Below are 20596 nucleotides of genomic sequence, written 5' to 3'. Positions count from 1 at the left end.
CAATATTGTGTACTTCCAAAACTAAACTAAAGTTCAAGGAAAGTATACAAGAAATCACTTTAGTTTTAGTCTTTGTCAATTTGGTCAAATTTTTCAACACAACAAGCATGCTGATTCATTTGTGCATGTGTTTGAGACTGCATGTCTACATGACTGTGAGTCAATAGCCTTCATGTATTTTTACTTCCAAACATATTCTTGTCTTCTTAGATAGGGGTGGCAGTGGCTCAGGAGGTAGAGCGGTTGTCTATCAATCAGGAGGTTGGTGGTTTGATCCCTGGCCTCGGCAGTCCACATGCCGAAGTATCTTCCGGCATGTGGATAGTTTTTTGTTTTTTTTTTTTTTTGGGGGGGGGATAAAAGCATCAGCCAAATGATTAATTGTAATTGTAGTTTGTCAGTTTCCTGTATTATAATAATAAAACATAGTAATAGATAGTTCAAGAACCTAGAAACTAACACTGAAAGGTGTGTGTGTGTGCGCGCCTGTGCTGTGTCTGTAACCCCCTCCCCCTTGAGAGCCCTGTAAATGACATGCTCAGTGCAATACACCCACAGAGCCAAAGCATCGTGAGACTGTTTTGGATCTATAGCTGTAGCGTTAGCAGTAGCAATAGCATTACAGGTAACAGTAGCAGCAGTAGCAACACATTAGCTTTAGCTTTTGTATTTCCAGTATTTGTACATTGTTAGTTGAGTTTTGAGGAAAATGTCCAGCAGTATTACCAATAGCACTCAAACTAACAGTTGTAATAGCAGCCATTGTCACAGTAACTGTAGTGGCTATAGTAGCAATATTAGCAGCTTTAGTAGTAGACTAGTAGCCTTGGCAGTAGTGAGTAACAGTAGCAGGAGTAGCAGTAAGATTATAAGCCAAGCAAACAGTACTGGCAGTAGCCAGTTTCCTAAATATACTGTATATGGTGTTGGTGACATGATGTAGCATATAAGCTGACAAGATTTTTTTTTAACTCTTTCATTCTGTTTCATTGAGATTTCTTTAAAAGGGGAAGGAAGAAATTTTATAGAAGAAAAGCAAGAGTGGGGAGATGAAGGTCACATTTGCAGCTGAGAGAGAAATGGCAGGAGGGATCAGAAAAATAGAGAGGCAGATGAATGATGGACTTTAATGAAAGCTCATGGAAAGAGGAGGGAAGCAGAAAGACAAGATAAATGACGGTATTTATATATATTATTATCTCTAAAAAATGAACAAGAGAAAAAGGCAGGAGAATACAAAGGCATGTAATGTAGAGAGAAGAAAAGAAAGACAGTAAAATACATTGGGACATAGGCGTCTGTAAGCAAATTCACTCATTTATTTATATTAACAGTCAAAAGTTCGGACATAGCTTCTCATTCAATGGTTTTTCTTTATTTTTTTATTTTCTAAATTGTAGATTAATACTGAAGACATCCAAACTATGAAGGAACACATATGGTATGATGTAGTAAACAAAAAAGTGTTAAACAAACCAGAATATGCTTTATATTTTAGATTATTCAAAGTAGCCACTACTCTGATGACAGCTTTGTCCACCCTTGGCATTCTCTCAATCAGCTTCATGAGGTAGTCATCTGAAATGGTTTTCCAACAGTCTTGAAGGAGTTCCCGGAGGTACTGAGCACTTGTTGGCTGCTTGCCTTCACTCTGCGGTCCCACTCATCCCAAACCATCTCAATTAGGTGTAGGTCAGGTGATTGTGGAGGCCAGGTCATCTGACGCAGCACTCCATCGCTTTCTTTCTTGGTCAAATAGCCCTTACATAGCCTGGAGGTAAGTTTGAGGTCATTGTCCTGTTGAAAAAGAAATGATGGTCCCGCTAAGCACAAACCAAATGGGATGGCATATCGCTGCAGAATGCTGTGGTAGCTATGCTGGTTCAGTGTGCCTTGAATTGTGATTAAATCACCAACAGTGTTACCAGCAAAGCAGACCCACACCATCACACCTCCTCCTCCATGCTTCACAGTGGGAACCACACAGGCAGAAACCATCCGTTCACCTTTTCTGCGTCTCACAAAGACATGGCGGGTGGAGCCATAAATCTCAAATTTGGACTCATCAGACCAGAGGACAGATTTCCACTGGTCTAATGTCCATTTCTTGTGTTTCTTGACCCAAGCAATTCACTTTTTCTTCTTGTTCTTCCTCAGAAGTGGTTTCTTTGAAGCAATTGGACCGTGGAGGCCTGATTCATATAGTCTCCTCTGAACAGTTGATGTTGATGCATGTATTTATGTGGGCTCTAATCTGAGGTGCTGTTAATTTGTGGTTTCTGAGGCTGGTAACTCTGATGAACTTATCCTCTGCAGCAGAGGTAACTCTTGGTCTTCCTTTCCTGTGGTGGTCCTCATGAGAGCCAGTTTCATCATAGCATCTGATGGTCTTTGTGACTGCACTAGAGGATACGTTCAAAGTTCTTGAAATTTTCCGGAGTGACTGACCTTCATGTTGTTAAGTAATGATGGACTGTCTTTACTTAGTTGAGTGGTTCTTGCCATAATATGGATTAGAACAGTAGTCAAAAAGGGCTATTCACTGTAGAGACCTTTGCACAACAAAACTGATGGTCTCAAACACATTAAGAAGGCGAGAAATTCCAGAAATTAACTCTTGACAATGCACACCTGTTAATTGAAAACCATTCCAGGTGACTACCTCATGAAGCTGATTGAGAGAATGCCACTCCCTCCCTCCCTGAAACTCCCTTGCTCCGTTTAGTGTATAGTCTCAGGGTGCTGGACTGGAGATGAAACCCTCCATGTATTGTGAGGAGCTTCCTTGTCTTGATATCAGTGGCTTCTACCTCCTCCTCTGGCCATCTGATTACAGCAGGGGGTATCTCATGACTGGTAGTGCATATGTGTTGATAGCACAGACTTTATTCTTTCCATTCAGTCAATGCTTCAGGACCTGTCTTACTTGTTGTAGGTATTTGGCCTGTAGCAATTTGTGAACACATCTGCATTTCTGTAGAAATATGTTAACACATCTGGAGTTCTCCAGAGATATACAGTCTAACATGGAGCTGTAGTGTGATAGTCAGTAGTCGATAAGCTGAGACCCTGAGGGCTGAGACAGAAACTAAACCCATTACTGTTCTGACAATGTCGACAGTGACACACACAAACACACACACACAAACACACACACACACACACACACACACAGAATTACATTCACTCACACGAACACAACTTCTGTCTTGTCAAACCAGGACAAGCTGAATTCTCTGTTACTTTATGGTGGCAGGCTTCTGGAGAGTTTTTTATGAGACCTTGTTAACGATGGGATCCTCGTTAATATACTGCCTTGTCCTCGCCTTGCCACCCACACACTGCATAGACAGAACTGATCCTCAACCAACCACCACACTGCCATTTAATCAGCGAGTGGAGGACTGCAGAGAGACAGAGGCGAGAGAGGGGCAATGAATAAGACCAGTAAAAGGATGGAAGGAGAAAGAAGGGAATTAATGAGGTAGACAGGAAGTGTGAGGAATAAGCAAGCGGTGGAAAAGGTGCTGGAAGAAGGAACAAAAGAAAGAAGGAGAGATGGAAGGTTAGAGGAAGAAAGAAGGAAGGGCTGAAGGGAGTGAAGTGAGAAAGGAGGAAAAGAGGGAGATATGTAGAATGGGATAGAGAGGAGAGGAAAGAGCGAGTGCAGAAAAATGTATAAAGGAGGAAGAGAAGTGAACAGACAGAAGAGAGATGTCAAGAAAGGGAAGTAAGGAGGGAGGACAGATTAGAAGAAGGAGTGCTGTGAAGGCAAGTGGGTAGAAAGTGGAAAGGGGTAAGAGAGTGGGAATGACAATCAAACCAGGGCAGCTGTGGTAAGGAAACGTATTGGTACATGGGGTGCATGTACCAATACCAATATGTCAGCGTGCGTTCTCTTATAGGTCTTGTCACTGCAGACGTAACACAGTGAGTCTCTTTCAACTTCCAAGACTGATGCTGCCTTCATGTGAACTCACACTGAAAGTCCAGACCATGATATGTTCAACATTCAATTGGCTTAAATTATGAAATCAGAAACAAACTAGCTCATTTTCCAACAGCGAATAAATACAGACAACCAGGTATGTTCAGCTGCTCTTCCTTGTGTTTAGAGAAAAGTCAGGGTTTATTATAACTTTGGTCTTATTTTTTTTCCATCATTGGCAATAACATTGTACATACAAGTTAATTGCTGAGTTCTGGGAACATGATGGTATCATCAGAAACAAGTCTGACGGGTCAAGAAACAATAATTTATTCTGATTTTCTAATGACATTTGAAATATCAGTAATAATCTCTTTTGGAGAAACGTCTCAGTACATGAGACACATCTGTGTTTCGGTGCTCATATAGTATATATCTATATATAGTCTTGATTGAATGATTGAGAACAGGTGTGCTCAGGAAAGGAGGAGGCTGGATCAGATCTGCCAGCCACGCTGTGCTGTGAAGCAAACATACAACAGACAGGGGAGAGACAGACAGGAGTAAAAGGGGAAGGAAAACACTGTAGTAAAAGATGGGGGAAAACTGAGAATAATTCAGTTGAAAATCGTGACAGTGACTTTGCATTCCTTCATCCTTTGAGGTGTTCAGATGTTGCATGTCAGAAACCAAAATTGATTGTAACCATTTTTTTTTTTTGATTGGCTGGAGACACAGATCCATACAGATGGGTTTCATTTGTTTAAATGTATAGAGGGCAATGGTGTGTAAACAATTAGATGTTAGATGTTTGTAAAACTTTTTGAAATATGAGAAAAATCCCCTACAAGCCCTTAAAGCAACATTGTGCAACAAATGCAAGTGAAGGAGAGCAATTCACTTATATTCATTATATACCACTTAACCACATAAATATGAACACCTGTACATGTACATTTATTATGATTACATTAGTTATGATCAAAAACTAGCAAGTCTACAACTTTTTACAGCCAAACCTCAAGCAATGCAACAACACAAGACATCCTTTAACAAGCTAGAAAAAAATACTTACTAGTCCAACAGCAAGGAGACCAGCTTAACCTCTCTTTTGCAGCCTTTCATTCTGGCACCACTGCTCGCCAGCATTTCTTGCTGGGTCCCCACCACCTCGACCACCTGAAAATCTCAACCTCCTCCTGTTGGTGCAAAACTCCTGTGCAATAAGTAAAGCTATCTTTCCATCAAACTCCGTAAATCAGCAAGCGCCAATGCAGAGCAGCAGGGGGACGTCAGAGGGACAACCAGAAAGCATTTTCTTCATAAAATATGATCCAGTTTCACCAAAATCAGTGACATACACTCATTGGCCACTTTATTAGGTACACCTTGCTAATACCAGGTTGTTAACAAGCAACTGAACAGGTGTGTGACCACGTAGTGCCATAAAGCGTTATGCACTTCTTGCATGAGATCTGCACCTGTGATGTACACAGCCTGGCCAAAAAAAAAAGTTACCTGGATTTAACTAAAAAAGTAGGTAAGAGCCTCCTATTGGATAATTACTGCATGGGCAATTATCTCTCAGCTGGCAACAAGTTATTAAACCCCAACTGATGCAATGAGTAGCTTCTTATTTCAACCATGACACATCCCATGGTCATCAAGCAGAGAAAACATCTAAGGAGATTGCAGAAACTACTAAAATTGGGTTAGGAACTGTCCAACGCATTATTAAAAACTGGAGGGATAGTGGCTTTAAGAAAACCACTAATCAGTGAGGCCAATCGGAGAAAAAGACTTCAATTTGCTAGGGAGCACAAAGATTGGACTCTGGAGCAATGGAAGAAGGTCATGTGGTCAGGTGAGTCCAGATTTACCCTGTTCCAGTGATGGTCACATCAGGGTAAGAAGAGAGGCAGATGAAGTGATGCACCCGTCATGCCTAATGCCTACTGTACAAGCCTGTGGGGGCAGTGCTATGATCTGGGGTTGCTGCAGTTGGTCAGGTCTAGGTCCAGCAACATTATGTGCCCAAGGAATGAGGTCAGCTGACTACCTGAATATACTGAATGACCAGGTTATTCCATCAATGGATTTTTTCTTCACTGATGCACAGGCATATTACAAGATAACAATGCCAGGACCATGCCAGAAGGGTGCAGGGAGCATTAGACATCATTTTCACACATGGATTGGCCACCACAGAGTCCAGATCTTATCCCCATTGAGAATCTTCAGGATGTGTTGGAGAAGGCTTTGCGCAGTGGTCCGGCTCTCCCATCATAAATACAAGATCTTGATGAAAAATTAATGCAACACTGGATGGAAATACATTTTTTGACATTTCAGAAGCGTATCGAAACAATGCCACAGCGAATGCGTACCGTAATCAAAGCTAAAGGCGGTCCAACGAAATATTAGAGTGTGTGACCATTTTTTTGGTGGCACCTTTTTTTTTGGCCAGGCAATGTATATCAAAATTATTTTGAAGCTATTTTTTGAAGATACAATAGTGACATATTCTCGCTTTAACTGCTCATGTGAATTTTGTCCTTTGTTTGAAACATTTCAAAGTATTTGCTGAGAACTCGGAATTCAGTGCCATACTATTAGTATGAATTTGAAATAGGTAAAAACTCCAAAATTCCTGAGTTTCTGAGACTTCCAAGTGATGTGTTTCAGCTTGTACTGCTCTGCTGTGTACATTCCTTTAAGCCCTGTCCCTCTGTGGATCTGACACTGCACTTCGGTTTAGTGATCTGTTTAGATTGTCACTGTCTACTTGTTTATACTGTGTTCTTTTCTCTCTCCTGTTTTTCACTTTCTCATCCATCCACTTCTCTTTTCCTTCTTCCCTTTCTAACAAACATGGCCGCCTCCTGCATGTCACTTCCAAACTTGCATGTCATCTTATGTAATATTATCTTTTTTTTTTTTTGGTGTGTATATGGACACAAAAAAATCTATATTAATGTGAATACATACTTGTGTCACTCTTGTCTCCACATATAAATCCTCATTATTACACATTCATTACACTATATGATTTTATTAATTATCCCCAAACACCCCGGCTAATGGTCACGTCCTCAGACCCCATTGACCCATCTGAGGATGACCTCTTCCACCTCCTTGATAAATACCCCACTCCCATGCCAGACACCAGCACTCCCATGATCCCCCCGGTGGGGGTCCAAGCCGTGGCTCTGTCCTCGGACTCAGTCCGTGTGTCCTGGGCTGACAACTCCATGACCAAGAATCAGAAGGCATCTGAGGTCCGGTATTACTCTGTCAAGTGGAAGACCAGCTACTCCACTAGTGGAAAATACAAGGTATACACAGTCAGTCCATGACTTTAATGTACACCTACTAAACGTCTTAGTTTAGTGTTATTTCTGCCAGAGGTGTTGATATGACTTAGACTAGTCAGACTTGAGTCATGAATCTCATTACCTTTGATGTGGAACTTGACTTTTGCTGTAAAACTAATAACTCATGACTTCACCATGACTTGATATTCTCAACATTTCCTGACATTTTTAAGTTAACTTGAGATATACCTGCCTTGACTTGTTACATTACTTGGGACTTGACTTAGTACCCATGGACTCACTTGTCAAATAATGACTTGTTTGGGATTTTAATGGCATAGTTTAAGATTTGAATTTGACCTAACAGACTTGACTTTGAACTTGACTTGGGTATTAACCTTTTTGACTTGGAACTGAGCTTCTCACTTACTGACAGTGTCATGACTTTGGAACAGTTCTAACTTTGGATTTGACTTGACTTAACTGTCATGATCTTGCCATTTCTCATGTTCACCTGATGAAATGGTTTTCAATGAAACTCTGAACCTCAGAAAAACCTCAATAATACTCTAAACTCTGCTTGAAAATCTTGGAAATAGTAAATCCCTCACTTTGGTGAGGCACAGTTTTGGGGGTATAGAGAGTGAGAGATAAGTCTTTTCTTTTTTTCTCCCCATCAAATTTTGAACATTTTTCTTAGTGCCACCAAGACTAACAGAAGTCTGGTCTTAAAATGAATACGCAACTGAATTTGGGTGGCTGCTGGGGTTTGTTAATATTTGCTGATGTTGAAGTGTTAGAAATAATATTGCAAGTTCAAACACAAGGACAGAGTGCCTCCACAACAGAAAGGAAATAAGGTGCTTGAAGAGTGGATGCAGTCTCAAGTTTTATGAAAGTCTGAGGCTTTATTCATCTCAATATGTCTGGAATTTGTCTTCTTTAAAGGCAAAGATATCTACACTGTAACTAAACCTTTTTTTCTTTTTTTCTGAGAACATTCTAAAAACATCTAAATTTGACAACTTTATTGTGTGTCCAGTCTGCAGACACCACGGCACTGAGCCACACTGTCACTGGCCTCAAACCAAACACCATGTATGAGTTCGCTGTCATGGTAACCAAAGGTCGCAAGTCCAGCACATGGAGTATGACAGCACATGCCACAACATATGAAGCAGGTAGGTCTCTCAGACACAGACTCATTTTTCTATTTCTGCCCTTGTGAGGACTCTGTTGCCACAACACATCCCCTGAACTGAGCCCTTGCCATTTTCCTAACCTAAACCTAACCCTTACCTTAACCCAAAACACAAGTTTTAATTCTTAAACAGCCCTTTGTTCACCTGCATTGTTCCCTACAGGTGTCACATATGATGTCAGACACCAATCTAATCTTCTTCTCAGGGCTTTAGGGTATACCAGTAGAGATGTTGAATGGTTTGTGGTAAGAGCAACACTAAGATTCTTCTGATGATTTCTGGCGATTTAGGCAACTGAGCAATTTCCATGACTACTGAGCAAACTCAATCTGCTGAGGGAGACTGTAAGATGTAATTGAAAAGTCTGGGAAAAGTTAGTTGACACATCAAGGAAATTAATATTTATCACAGTTCGTTATATGGTTAGGTTTGGAGGAAAAGGCTGTGTTCTTTGATGAAGTTCTCAAGAATCTGAGCAGCAACAACGCTCACGAATGTGTTAAGCTTAAGAGTTTGTAAGTGGGTTATTCTTACTATTTATTTCAATTGTAATAAGCTTTTCCTCTCTGATGAGCAGCATAGAGGGAAAACGGACACACTGCAAAAGGACAAATTCATGAAATGTAGTTTCACCAAAACAACATGAGTTTCAAACGTATTTATTTTTATTAACTACCTGAATAATAATAATAATAATAATAATAATAATAATAATAATAATAATAATAATAATAATAACTTTTCATAAGGTGGTTCGACAGTTTTCACTGTTTTGTTTCAGTGAGGTGCAGTGGAAAAATTCCCTCACACAACAATATGACAACTGTGTGCCATAATGATATCTAACCGCAGACTGAAATCAAAATGTCAAGGTATTCCCTTTCAGAATGTTTACAATCATGTTTGTCGAATTTGACACCCAATTAAGCATGAACAGCATTATCCCCACCGACTCCCTGGGGCCCACTAGAATACATTGACATTCAGAGCAGACAGACTGAGCCCACTCAGTCCCTGCAGACATCCACCAGCTCTGGACACAGAAACACTGACCACATTTTCATTGCAAAACATGGCAACAACTGCCGTTACTGCAATCATAATACCTCTGCTGTACTGTTAGAAATAATCACCCAACTGAGTCTAAAAGACGTCAGCCAAGGGACTTTACAGTATGTAGGTTTTTAATGCCCGCCAGAGGCAGAATCTTAGAAATGGTGATATCAGCCCAGTAAACACTTTGGTCTACGGCTGGGTATTGAACCTTGATGGCACCAACCAAACTGCATCAATACTAACGAGTATCAATAATGCATTTGGTACCAAATTTGAATACAGAAGGGGTAGATCTCATCAGCATCAGTGAGTCAATAAGCATCCTGCATGCTTGCATGAAGAAATAATGATGCTGCTTGTAGAAACATGCAGATAAAATACTATATTAGTTGCTTGTCCGCAAAGATGACTAGCTAACTCATTGCTCCTTGTTGGCTCTTGCAGCTAACTTGTATCTTCTCGGCGATGAGTTCGATCTCCACATTGTCCACAGAGATGGAAGCCCCCATCCTCTTCTGGCCACCACAGGGATGGCTGAAGTGGCAAACATGGTGTTGCTTACAGACTGACAGTTAAAAGAGAGAAATACACCTGACGTTGAAACAGTCAATTGTTGACAGACTCAGGCTAGCTGCTATGATCAGAGAGGAATTAAGAAGTCTGAATCAGCAGGTATTTCCCAGTACCACAAATGTCATCTTCGAAGTCATTCCCTTCTTCTTCCAATTAAGCAGAGAAAATGCAACAATGATGTATTGTTGCCATACTGTGCCTTATTCATTTTCCTTTTGACAGTTATTTATAGTTTTTATATAGTCCAATGATTTACATATATTTGATCGGTTCAATTTTAATCCAGTTATGTACACTGAGTAAAGTGCAAGTAAAGTCCTAGCTTCCTCCTTTTAAAGAGTATTTTTTGTAATTTTCTTTTTGTTAAAGTGGATTCTAGAAAAATGTTATAGAAAAATAGTAAACAGCATCAAAGCCAAGGTACCAATACTGAAAAATTTTGAATGACACCTGACAATATTTTGGTCTGGGCAAAATGTCTCAACATCTACTGGACAGAGGGACATTAAATTTGGTCTGGATTTTCCAGACCAATCCTCAGGCAGAACCAGGCTCTGGGTGGGCGGCCATCTGCCTCGACCGGTTGGGTGAGAGAGAGAGAGCAAGTCAGAGAGAGCAAGCAAGAGAGAGTGAGAGACAGACAGAGAGAGACAGACAGAAATGCAATCACAGTAACAGTGACAGTAGATGTAATAATAGTAGTTGCAGTAGATGTCAGGCAGGGCCATGGCAGGAGACGTAGCTCTAATCCACAATCCAGATTCAGCCACTATCCATGGGAACCTGCGAGAGGACAAAGCACAGAGACTCCGGGGAAGAAGATAAGTTAGTAACACACTGTGATAGGACATGAAAGCATGCAGATGGAGAGGGAGAGAACAGAGGAGCTCAGTGTATCTTTGGAGGTCCCCCAAAAGTCTAATGCTAGGGGCTGGTCCAGGGCAAGCCTGAGCCAGCCCCAACTATAAGACTTATCAAAAAGGAAAGTTTTAAGCCTACTTTTAAATGTAGAGACAGTGTCTGCCCCTGGGACAAAGACTAGACGATGATTCCACAGGAGAGGAACTTGATAGCTAAATGCTCTGGCTTCTGTTCTGCTTTTAAATATTAAGTTGTTGAACATATTTAACACATCAAGTTAATTTTATTGTTTATAAATTACATTGGAAAACACAAACAGAGCCTTCCTGTGATGATTGGTAAGTTAGCAAGCTAATTGAGAGATCATGTGACTGAACACTAGAAGTACCACATTCGCAAGATTTTGTGGAACCAGCCCATCTTCACCAGAAAAAAAATGGCCATATACGTGTCTGTGCAAATAGGCTATTACAACCCACATTACCATTTATTGTTAGGTAGCAACCTCTAGTAATTATGACGGGAGCAAAGGAGAAAGTCATGTGAGGTAGTATAAAGAGCAAAAAAGTACATATATGGAGGAAATGGGGTGAATAGGTCAAACAAACACAGGACTTTTACCCAGGACACCTCTGTTCCTGTTCCATGTGAAACCGATAGTCAATGTGGATTTATTTTAACATATATAGCATACTTAAGTTAGGTCATGTATATAACAGTAATCTAATTATTTTTACCTAAAGCATGATCTTTTTCTAAACCTTACCAAGTAGTTCATTTCACAGTTAAACATCTAGTTTTGGTGCCTAAACCTAAGTAAACCAACCATTTCACAACGTTAACCACGTGATGACGAAGGCCCAGTATGATAAATGTGGGTTGGTACTCTCCATTGGTCATATATGTCATTTTGGGAATGGACATATGTGTCCTTTTGGGATTCACTGGCAATCAAGCTGTTCAGTCATTTAGGTATGAGGATGTGTGGTGTGGAACAGTTTTAGTTTGGAGTAAGAGGGTTATCACCTCTTGACCCTATTGACCTCATCTTGAGAAATTTAAAGCTTTTCGTGAGTAGTCAGTGGAGTACCAGTGGGTTTTAACTAAAGCCCCAGTAAGACTTTATAATATTGCACATCTAGCTGGGCTATTTCACTGGACAATAATTTATTTAGTCTTTTGACAAGTTTTGTTTTCAGTATTCTCCAGGGAGCTGATAATCTAAACTACCAACCAGCCAAATTAAATGACAAAATAAGTAATTTGTAACGGCCATGCAGAATGACACATCATCATTGTTTTTGTGATCTGGTGTAGGATACCATTGTCAGTGCCTTCCAAAACTGTAGCACATCACTGTAGTGTTGTCTCGTTCGCGAACGTTTCGTTCAAAAGAACGAATCTTTTTAGTGAACGTACTGAACTGAATCACTTCCTCAAGTGATTCGTTCGTTTCTCAGTTCAGTTGAACTGTCAGCAGCGCCGCCTGCTGATCAGCAGATCAGCTGATTCAGTTCAGTACGTTCACTTAAAAGAAAAAGGCGGCGCTGCTGACAGTTAAACTGAACTGAGAAACGAACGAATCACTTGACAGTTCAACTGAACTGAGAAAGTGAACTGAGAAAGTGAACTGTCAGCAGGCGGCGCTGCTGACAGTTCAACTGAACTGAGAAACGAATGAATCACTTGAGGGAGGGACCGCGCGCGCCGACTGCGCCGCGTCACCGACGCATGAATCCATGGCAAGCCGTTCCTGCCAGAAATACGCCACATTCAGTCACGTTTCAACTTCATTTTCCGATTTTACGCCGTTTTTTACGCCGTAATGAAGTTGAAACGCGACTGAATGTGGCGTATTTCTGGCAGGAACGGCTTGCCATATGAATCACTCAGTGAACTACACTCTCCTGAATCATTTTCCTCTGAGGGATACACTTTCATGGCGACCGTTGTTCCCCAGATTTAGTTTCCAGATAAACAAACTTAAAACGTTATGCTGGCAGTAATGAGGAGCGACGGAGGGAGACAGGGGTGTGTTGTGTTCAAGTGTACCTCGGAGAAAACTAACTTTTTTTTAAACTCTGCTAAATTTGCCACCACAACAACAGTACAGTAGGACACAGCATGTAACAAATAGTGTATAAAACCCGCAGTTTGAGAAAACGCGTGACTGTCTGATCATCTCATTGCGACAATTTGCGAGGGAACGGTGCATATTCAGTATGAATCCTTCACTGAATGTACTGTGGGGTATACGTTCAGTGAACGATCACTCACTGAGCCCAATTTGCCGAGTAGACCAGTTAAATAGCATACCATAGGATAGGACACTTAAAACATCATGATTTATAATATAGTTATATATAGTTTTATATTTACAAATGTGTTTGTCAAAGCAACACAGTCACAACACTCTCATCTCCCGGTCCTGGAAGCTGTGAACCGAACTGAAACTTGAACCGTTCAGCCGTATATCAGTTCAGGAGTCGCAGGCTCCTCCTGCCAAGCACTGAATGATTCGGTGATTCAGTGAGTGAATCTTTTGAACGAATCTTTCTAGTGAACTGATTCTAGTGATTCAGTACATCTAAAAGAACTGGCGTGCCCATCACTACATCACTGCTGGGAAAAAGTCATCTGATAATACTATGGTTAAGTTTTTGTTTAGGCACAAACACAAGGGAAAGATCATGGTGTAGGTTGAAATAAGTACTAATTAAGGTTAGTTATGTTTGCTTTAAAATGTATTACTTCATTAAGGATAGGGGACCTAAGTTTCATTGTAATAATAAACTTTCTTTGTACAGCGGTTTTCAATAGAGAGCTACAAAGTGCTCTAAAAAATTAAATCAAGACTAGACAAATAAACAACAATACAGATTAATACTTGTAATAAAACAGATAAGACATGTTTGCAGTTATCATGTTATGTTACAAATAAAAGTTGTTTTTTTTTGTTTGTTTTTTTGTAAAGTAGGTTTTGAGAAGTGATTTAAAATATGTCGCTGATTCTGCAAGCCTCAGATTCTGAGGTGGGGATTTTCAGAGCTGAGGGACCTTAACTGCAAAAGCCTGGTCACTTTTGGTCTTGAACTGGGATTCGGGAACAGCCAACAGCGCCCTGGCTGAGGCTGCGCCTGGAGTTCTGGTATTGAGGCAGAGTGGTAACAGGAGCGGGACAGGAGCGGGTCAGGAGCAAGAGCAATAAAACAGGGCAGTTCCAAAAAGGTGACAGAAATTACCTTCTGCATAATTTCTCAAGTTCAGAGAGAGCAGATCACTGGAACATCAGGTAAAATGCTATTGTACACGTAAAATTAAAAAAAATAACAACAACAACAACAACAACAACAACAACAAAAAACAAAAACAATAGGTGTCTTGGAGAAGAGAGACACACAAGATTGTCTGACTGAGAAAGAAAATCATGCACTTTACAAGTAGAACTCACCTGGGGAGGTCGCTGTTTAAGTTACAATTTATGCTAATCATGCAAAGCTAACAGCACATCAGCAGGAGCTTAATCATAAATTATAATAACATGCAGTGGGCATTCCCTGTCCCTGTCACAGACTCCAGTGGCAGACATACAATATGTACTTGAATATGAGTCTACCATTTATATCCAACTGAACTGAAGCTTAAAAGTAGGAATATTTAACATATTTTTAAACATTGGCTTTTCTGCCAAGGGCTAGATGGAGAGACATGCAATCTGTCATGAACAGATTCGATCAACAAAAGAATCACAATGAATTTTGATGACAAAAATATAAGTAGGGATTCAGGAGGATGATGAACAGCTTTGGGTGTCACCAGGGGCCCGTTTCACAAAGCAGGTTTAGTGAAAACTCCGAGTTTGTTAAGCCTGAAATGAAGGAAACTCTGAGTTTTCCGTTTCACAAAGGGAGGTAACTCAAACCAGAGAAAGAGGGGTAACTCTAGCCTGTTTCACAGAGAGCGGTAACTTAAGCTCTCGGTCAGTTACCATAGTAACAGACTCTATGAACCTAACCTGGTCGGGACCAGGTTTTTCTCAATGAACCTCGAGTTTCTCTCTGTCTCCGCCCTCTGTCAGCCACACACGGTATTTGATTTCCTCATTCATTCGTCAGCAGGCGAGTTTTGGGATAACATAGTTTTGCCGTCTGTTATTTAAAAAAAAAAATCAGTCAGTAGGCACTTTTTTCACTAACATGGCATGCCCTTTTGACAACGATCCCGTGGATGAAGGTGCAGCATTACTGCGCAAGGAATTAAATATTCGTCGGGAGATGGTTATCAGACCGCGCATAGATGTTCTGGCATTTCCAGACAATTATCTTTTTGAACGGTACCGTTTCACGTCACAGGCCATCATCTACATACACAACCTAATCCGTCTTTACATTTGCAACATTACCAGCCGGAGTCATGCTCTCACATCCCAGCAGATATTGTGTGTTGCACTGCGTTTGTTTGCGCAGCATTATGTTGGTGATAAAACAACTGCACAGTCAAACAGCCACTTAATATTTACTTTAAAATGTAACACATGATCAAAATGAGGTACCCCCATTAAATTATGCCGTGTCTTACCTGTTTGAACAATGTTTTTATGTTTCATCTTGAGCTGCTACCAAGTGCGCTTCTCCTTCGCGGGATTGCACCTACATGAAATAAATTAATGAGCTACCATTCAAGCAGTTTTCCCCTGTAATATTATTGTGATCACAAAGGACTACATTTAAATTTACGCATTGACCAGAGCAGCAATGTTCTCCCACGCCGCCTCCCTCTCTTTTGCAGCTGCAGCGGTGTTACACTTTTTTTTAAAACTTGCTCAAATTCGCCATATGAGCACATTAAGATTTCGAGTTCCAGTGGGGTAAAAAACGCAGCCCTCCTCTTCCCCGTCGCCATGGTGACTCGTTGAATCGGGGCTCCATTGATGTTGGCTTTTTATAGTCGTGGTGCACGCGCTTAACTCTGAGTTAACCTACTCTGAGTTGATTGAACTAACTCAAATCACCTGTTCTGAAACCGGAAACTCGGAGTTTCCTATCTCAGGCTAGATCAACTCAGGGTTCAGGATTAGACTCGGAGTTTGTTGAACCTCCTTTGTGAAACAGGCCCCTGGAAAAAGGACAAGCCACACAAGCACAGAAGGGGCAACATAGCGTTCTCACAGATAGGAGAGACAAGTAAACACAGAGAGAGAAAGAGATAACTGCAACCATCATCAACTGATATACAAAAAATCAAGCTAACTGCACCATCACCTCATCCCACCAGTGCTGACATGTTTTTTTTCTCCTTTTATTTCTTCCTAAACATAATTGACAGCTCCTAGCTCTGCCCCCAAAGATTTGACTGTGATCAGTCGCGAGGGACGACCCCGTGCCATTTTAATCAGCTGGCAACCGCCAACAGAGGCTAATGGACGAATCACAGGTGAGGGTTCAACAAAACACTCCAATCACTAAAGGTTTGCCACTCTACTCATTCAAGGTATACACTGTTCAATTATGGTACACACACTATTGATCAGTGGTAATAGTTTCCTGATTATTTTCAGTGAATAGATCCACATTTTGTCTGTAAAATCTCTGAAAATAGATCAAAAGTTAAGATCAACATACTGTTAAAGAGTGTAAGAATTCAGTTGTTGCTCTGTGTATTCAAGCACACACACTTTCTTCCATTGTTCTTTCTCTTCCTCCGGGCAGTCGACCTGGCTGTAAGTCCCTCTGTTTTAATGAGCTCTGCTGCTCCAGCAGCGCCCTGGAAGACAACTCAAATGTTCCCTCCAGAGATAACAGCAGCATAAGATGTAAAAACAAATGATCAAATTCCTTAAAAATGTGTTCTTAGGGGCGCCCCTATAGCTGAGCTGGTAGGGTATGTACCCCATGTATTGAGGCTGCCGGTCCTCTGCAGTGGCCGCAGGTTTGACTCCCGCCTGCGGCTCATTTGCTGCTTGTCTTCCCCTCTCTCTCTGCCCCATTTCCTGTCATGCCTTCAGCGGTCACTGTCATAAAGGCTAAAAAGCCCCCAAAAATATATATATATTGTTTTCTTAAATTGCATGTCCCACACCTTACATCCTTTGCCTGTCCTTATCCTGTAATAAAACTGTATGTATATATGTTTATGTTAATGTTTGACTACATGTTCGACACATACTTATCATGTCTACTTGTCGTATATTACAATAGAAATTCATATGAAGTGCGTAAATTTAACATCTATGTCTGCATAGGAACATGCTACTATTAATTGCTATAAATTTAATATCCTTCTGTCCGAAGATCTATGCAGCACTTATAAATATTACCTTTTATTTTAACTCTCAGTAAGCTTATAACTTCTGGTCTGACAGGTTACATCCTGTACTACACACTGGATAAAAACATGCCAATAGATGACTGGATGATGGAGGCGATTAGTGGTGACCGGCTGACCCATCAAGTTGTGGATCTGAACCTCGACACGGTTTATTATTTCAGGATTCAGGCCAAGAACACCAAAGGAGTCGGCCCACTTTCTGAGTCTGTCCACTTCAGGACTGCCAAAGGTCTGTGTGTGTGTGTGTGTGTGTGTCTCTGTGTGTGAGACAGAAGATCAAGACCTCTGTCAGTGTATTCCTTTGTTTTATATATGTTTGCTGACTCTCTCTCTGTTGCTTTCAGTGGAACATCCAGACAAAATGGCCAATGATCAAGGTAAGCTTTTTTTCCTAGAGAGAGAGCGAGAGAGAGAGAGAGAGAGAGAAACTAGTATATACATATGCATATGATATATTTATGTGTGTGATATGTATGTAGGTATTGATAACAGTACATAATACATCAAAATGGATGTAATTATAATGGAAGTATAACTAATTGTGGTAGCGGTTGCAGTAGATGTCAGGCAGGGCCATGGCAGGAGACACAGCTATTATCCACAATCCAGGTTCAGTTAATATCCATGGGAACATGCGAGATGACAAAGCACAAAGACTCTTGGGGAGAAGCTAATTTAGAAACATGCCTTGGAAGGACAATGAAAGCGTGCCGGTGGAAAGGGAGCTAAGAACAGAGGAGCTTGGGGTATCACTGGAAGTCCCCCGACTATCTAATCCTACAGCAGCATAACTAAGGGCTGGACCAAGTCAAGCGTGAGCCAGCACTAACTATAAGATTTATCAAAAAGGAAAGTAGTGGCTTTGAAAGTAAGGAGGAGGATTTTAAATTACAAAGCCATACCAGCCATAATTGCTATATCATCAGAAAGTAAGTTTCTTAACACAACCAGATAAGTCTTTGAATTGCATCACATATATCATATATATTGTTATATAACATTCAATACAGCGTGTTGTATTCATGTTATGGTACATGTTAGAAAATTCTATTATATTATAATTATACATTATAACATTGTATATACATGTTGTAATATTCATACAACATGTTCAATATGATATGTTGTATGATATTTGTTTTAAATCACCATTAGCAGTTGGTGATTATTGGTACAGAGGAAAGACTAACCAAGACAGTTTTGGTGAGTTTTGTTTTAATTTTTGTCGAGTTTGCATGAAGTGTGGTTTCTGATGAGCTACAAGGTAAAATTACTGTTTTTGTCAATGGAGTCTGGTAGCTTTGATGAGAGCGATGTAATAGCTGCCTGCATAAGCCAAAAAGATCTTACTCTTTTACAGAAAGCTAGAGACAACGTGATCTCATGGGATGGCAAGGCACTTTTAAGAATAAAAGGATAGTAATGAGGCAAATTACGCTATTACTAGTATCATGGTTACTCGTAATCATATATATTTGAATGTGACATTTTCACTATTTTTTTTTGTTTTGCATTTTCTGCAAATCCCATTAACTAATTTTTCTCCAAAAAATTGAATATTTCTTAAAGTGTTACAGATATGACAACATCTTAATTAAGCAAACGCTGAACTTATTCATTATTTGTTCCTTTTTAATCTAATTTCTCAACTACTGTCAATATAGGAATAAAGGATGATGGGAAGGAAGATGAGAGGAAAAGAGTAGAGAAAAGAAGAGTAGAAGGGAGGAAACAGGAAAGTTATTTGAAAGAGATTAAAAAGGAAGGAAAGAGGATATATGGGGAGTAGAGATGAAAAGTGGGATGAGCCTGTATGGTTTGCTGAAATCAGTCTTGAGAAATAACAATTAAAATTCAATTCAATAGTCCTTTATTAGTCCCACGAGGGGAAATTCCAACAGTACATTACAATTTGTCATTTGGCAGACTCTTTTATCCAAACCGACATACATATGAGATTTTCATACATCAAAAGCAAGGTTCTAGACGGGAGAGAACAACAAGAGTAACTGCCCTAAGGCTACTTTCTGGTCCAACTGGACATTGGTGCTACGAGACAGTGCTACGAAGTAATGCATAGAGTGCACAGAGAGAACAGAGAGTTGTTTTTTTTTTTTTTTTTTAAGAAAGAAGGTGTTCAGTAAAGAGCTTGGTCTCTAGTCTTTTTCTAAAGATCAAGAGGGACTCTGCAGAATGAATGGAGTTTTGTAACTCACAAAAGAAAAGAGTCTAGTTTGAGACTTGGGGCCTTTTGACCTGGCAACACCAGGCGCCGTTCCTGGGCAGAGTGTAGTAAGCGGGAGGGAGCATAAACCTGAATGAGGGAGTTTAGGCAGGTCGGAGCAGTTTTGGTGGTAATTTTGTAGGCTCGCCTACAAGGACTTATACTTGATGCGGGCAGCAACTAGGAGCCAGTGGAGGGATATGGACAATGGAGGAACATGCGCTCGTTTGGGCTGGTTAAAAACCAGGCGAGCCACCGCATTCTGTATCATCTGCACAGGTTTTAACAAGCATGCTGGGAGCCCTGCCAGTAAGGAAGTACAGTGGTCGAGGCGTGATAGTACCAACGCTTGTACTAGGAGTTGTGTTGCACACTCAGACAGGTAGGATCTGGTCCTCCTGGTGTTGTACAGGGCAAATGGGCATGACCGAGCGACAGAGGTCACATGCTTTTTAAAAGTTAGTTGGTCATCAATCATGACACCCAAATTTCTGGCAGATTTTGTGAGCAGAGCTGAGTCAAGCTGGATATTGATCTGTTGTTGTATAGAGGGACCAGCCAGGATGACAAGGAGCTCAGTCTTTGACAGGTTAAGCTGAAGATGTCACTCTTTGATCCATGCCAAGATATCGGCGAGGCATGTCGATATCCGTGCCGAGACTGTGGGGTCGTCTGGTGGGGATGAAAGGAGGAGCTGGGTATCGTCAGCATATGAATGGTATGAGAAGCCATGTGAGCGGATGACCACATCAAGTGCAGTGGTGTATATTGAAAAAAGAAGGGGTCCAAGCATGGACCCTGAGGTACCCCTGTGGACAAGCAGTGGGATTTAGACACTTCTCCCCTCCAGGATACTGCAGAGAATCTCCCTGAGAGGTAAGACTCAAACCAGTGGAGAGCAGATCCTGAGAAACCAAGCTCAGTGAGTGAGGAGAGGAGGATTTGGTGGTTAACCGTGTCAAAGGCAGCTGATAGGTTGAGCAATAGTAGAACAGAGGATTGACCACGCATTGACCAACGAACATGAGAGGGAGACAGAGAAAAAAATATGAAAACAGGAGGTTTCTCCATTTACTTCTTAATTAATCACTTTATGCAAACAACCCAGACT

The 20596-nt window shown here is 40.8% G+C and overlaps 1 protein-coding gene across 8 annotated transcripts in view; it reads left to right on the top strand.

The window, feature by feature from the left end:
* The window catches only part of dcc (DCC netrin 1 receptor), a 388720-nt gene that overhangs the window by 241582 nt on the left and 126542 nt on the right, over positions 1-20596 (top strand). For all 8 annotated transcript variants that reach the window (XR_013079191.1, XM_076757427.1, XM_076757429.1 and 5 more), the window contains exons 17-21: positions 7025-7263; positions 8285-8423; positions 16260-16367; positions 17296-17490; positions 17606-17638. Coding sequence is in view for 7 of the 8 variants with exons in the window: in XM_076757427.1 (XP_076613542.1) it covers positions 7025-7263; positions 8285-8423; positions 16260-16367; positions 17296-17490; positions 17606-17638 (714 nt within the window). In the remaining variant the exon portion in view is untranslated. The remainder of the gene's footprint in view (positions 1-7024; positions 7264-8284; positions 8424-16259; positions 16368-17295; positions 17491-17605; positions 17639-20596) is intronic.

Source organism: Chaetodon auriga, chromosome 19 (assembly GCF_051107435.1).
Source record: "Chaetodon auriga isolate fChaAug3 chromosome 19, fChaAug3.hap1, whole genome shotgun sequence".
Lineage (NCBI taxonomy): Eukaryota > Metazoa > Chordata > Actinopteri > Chaetodontiformes > Chaetodontidae > Chaetodon > Chaetodon auriga.
Note: the sequence above shows the minus strand (reverse complement) of the source record. Positions and strands in the feature narration are given on the sequence as shown.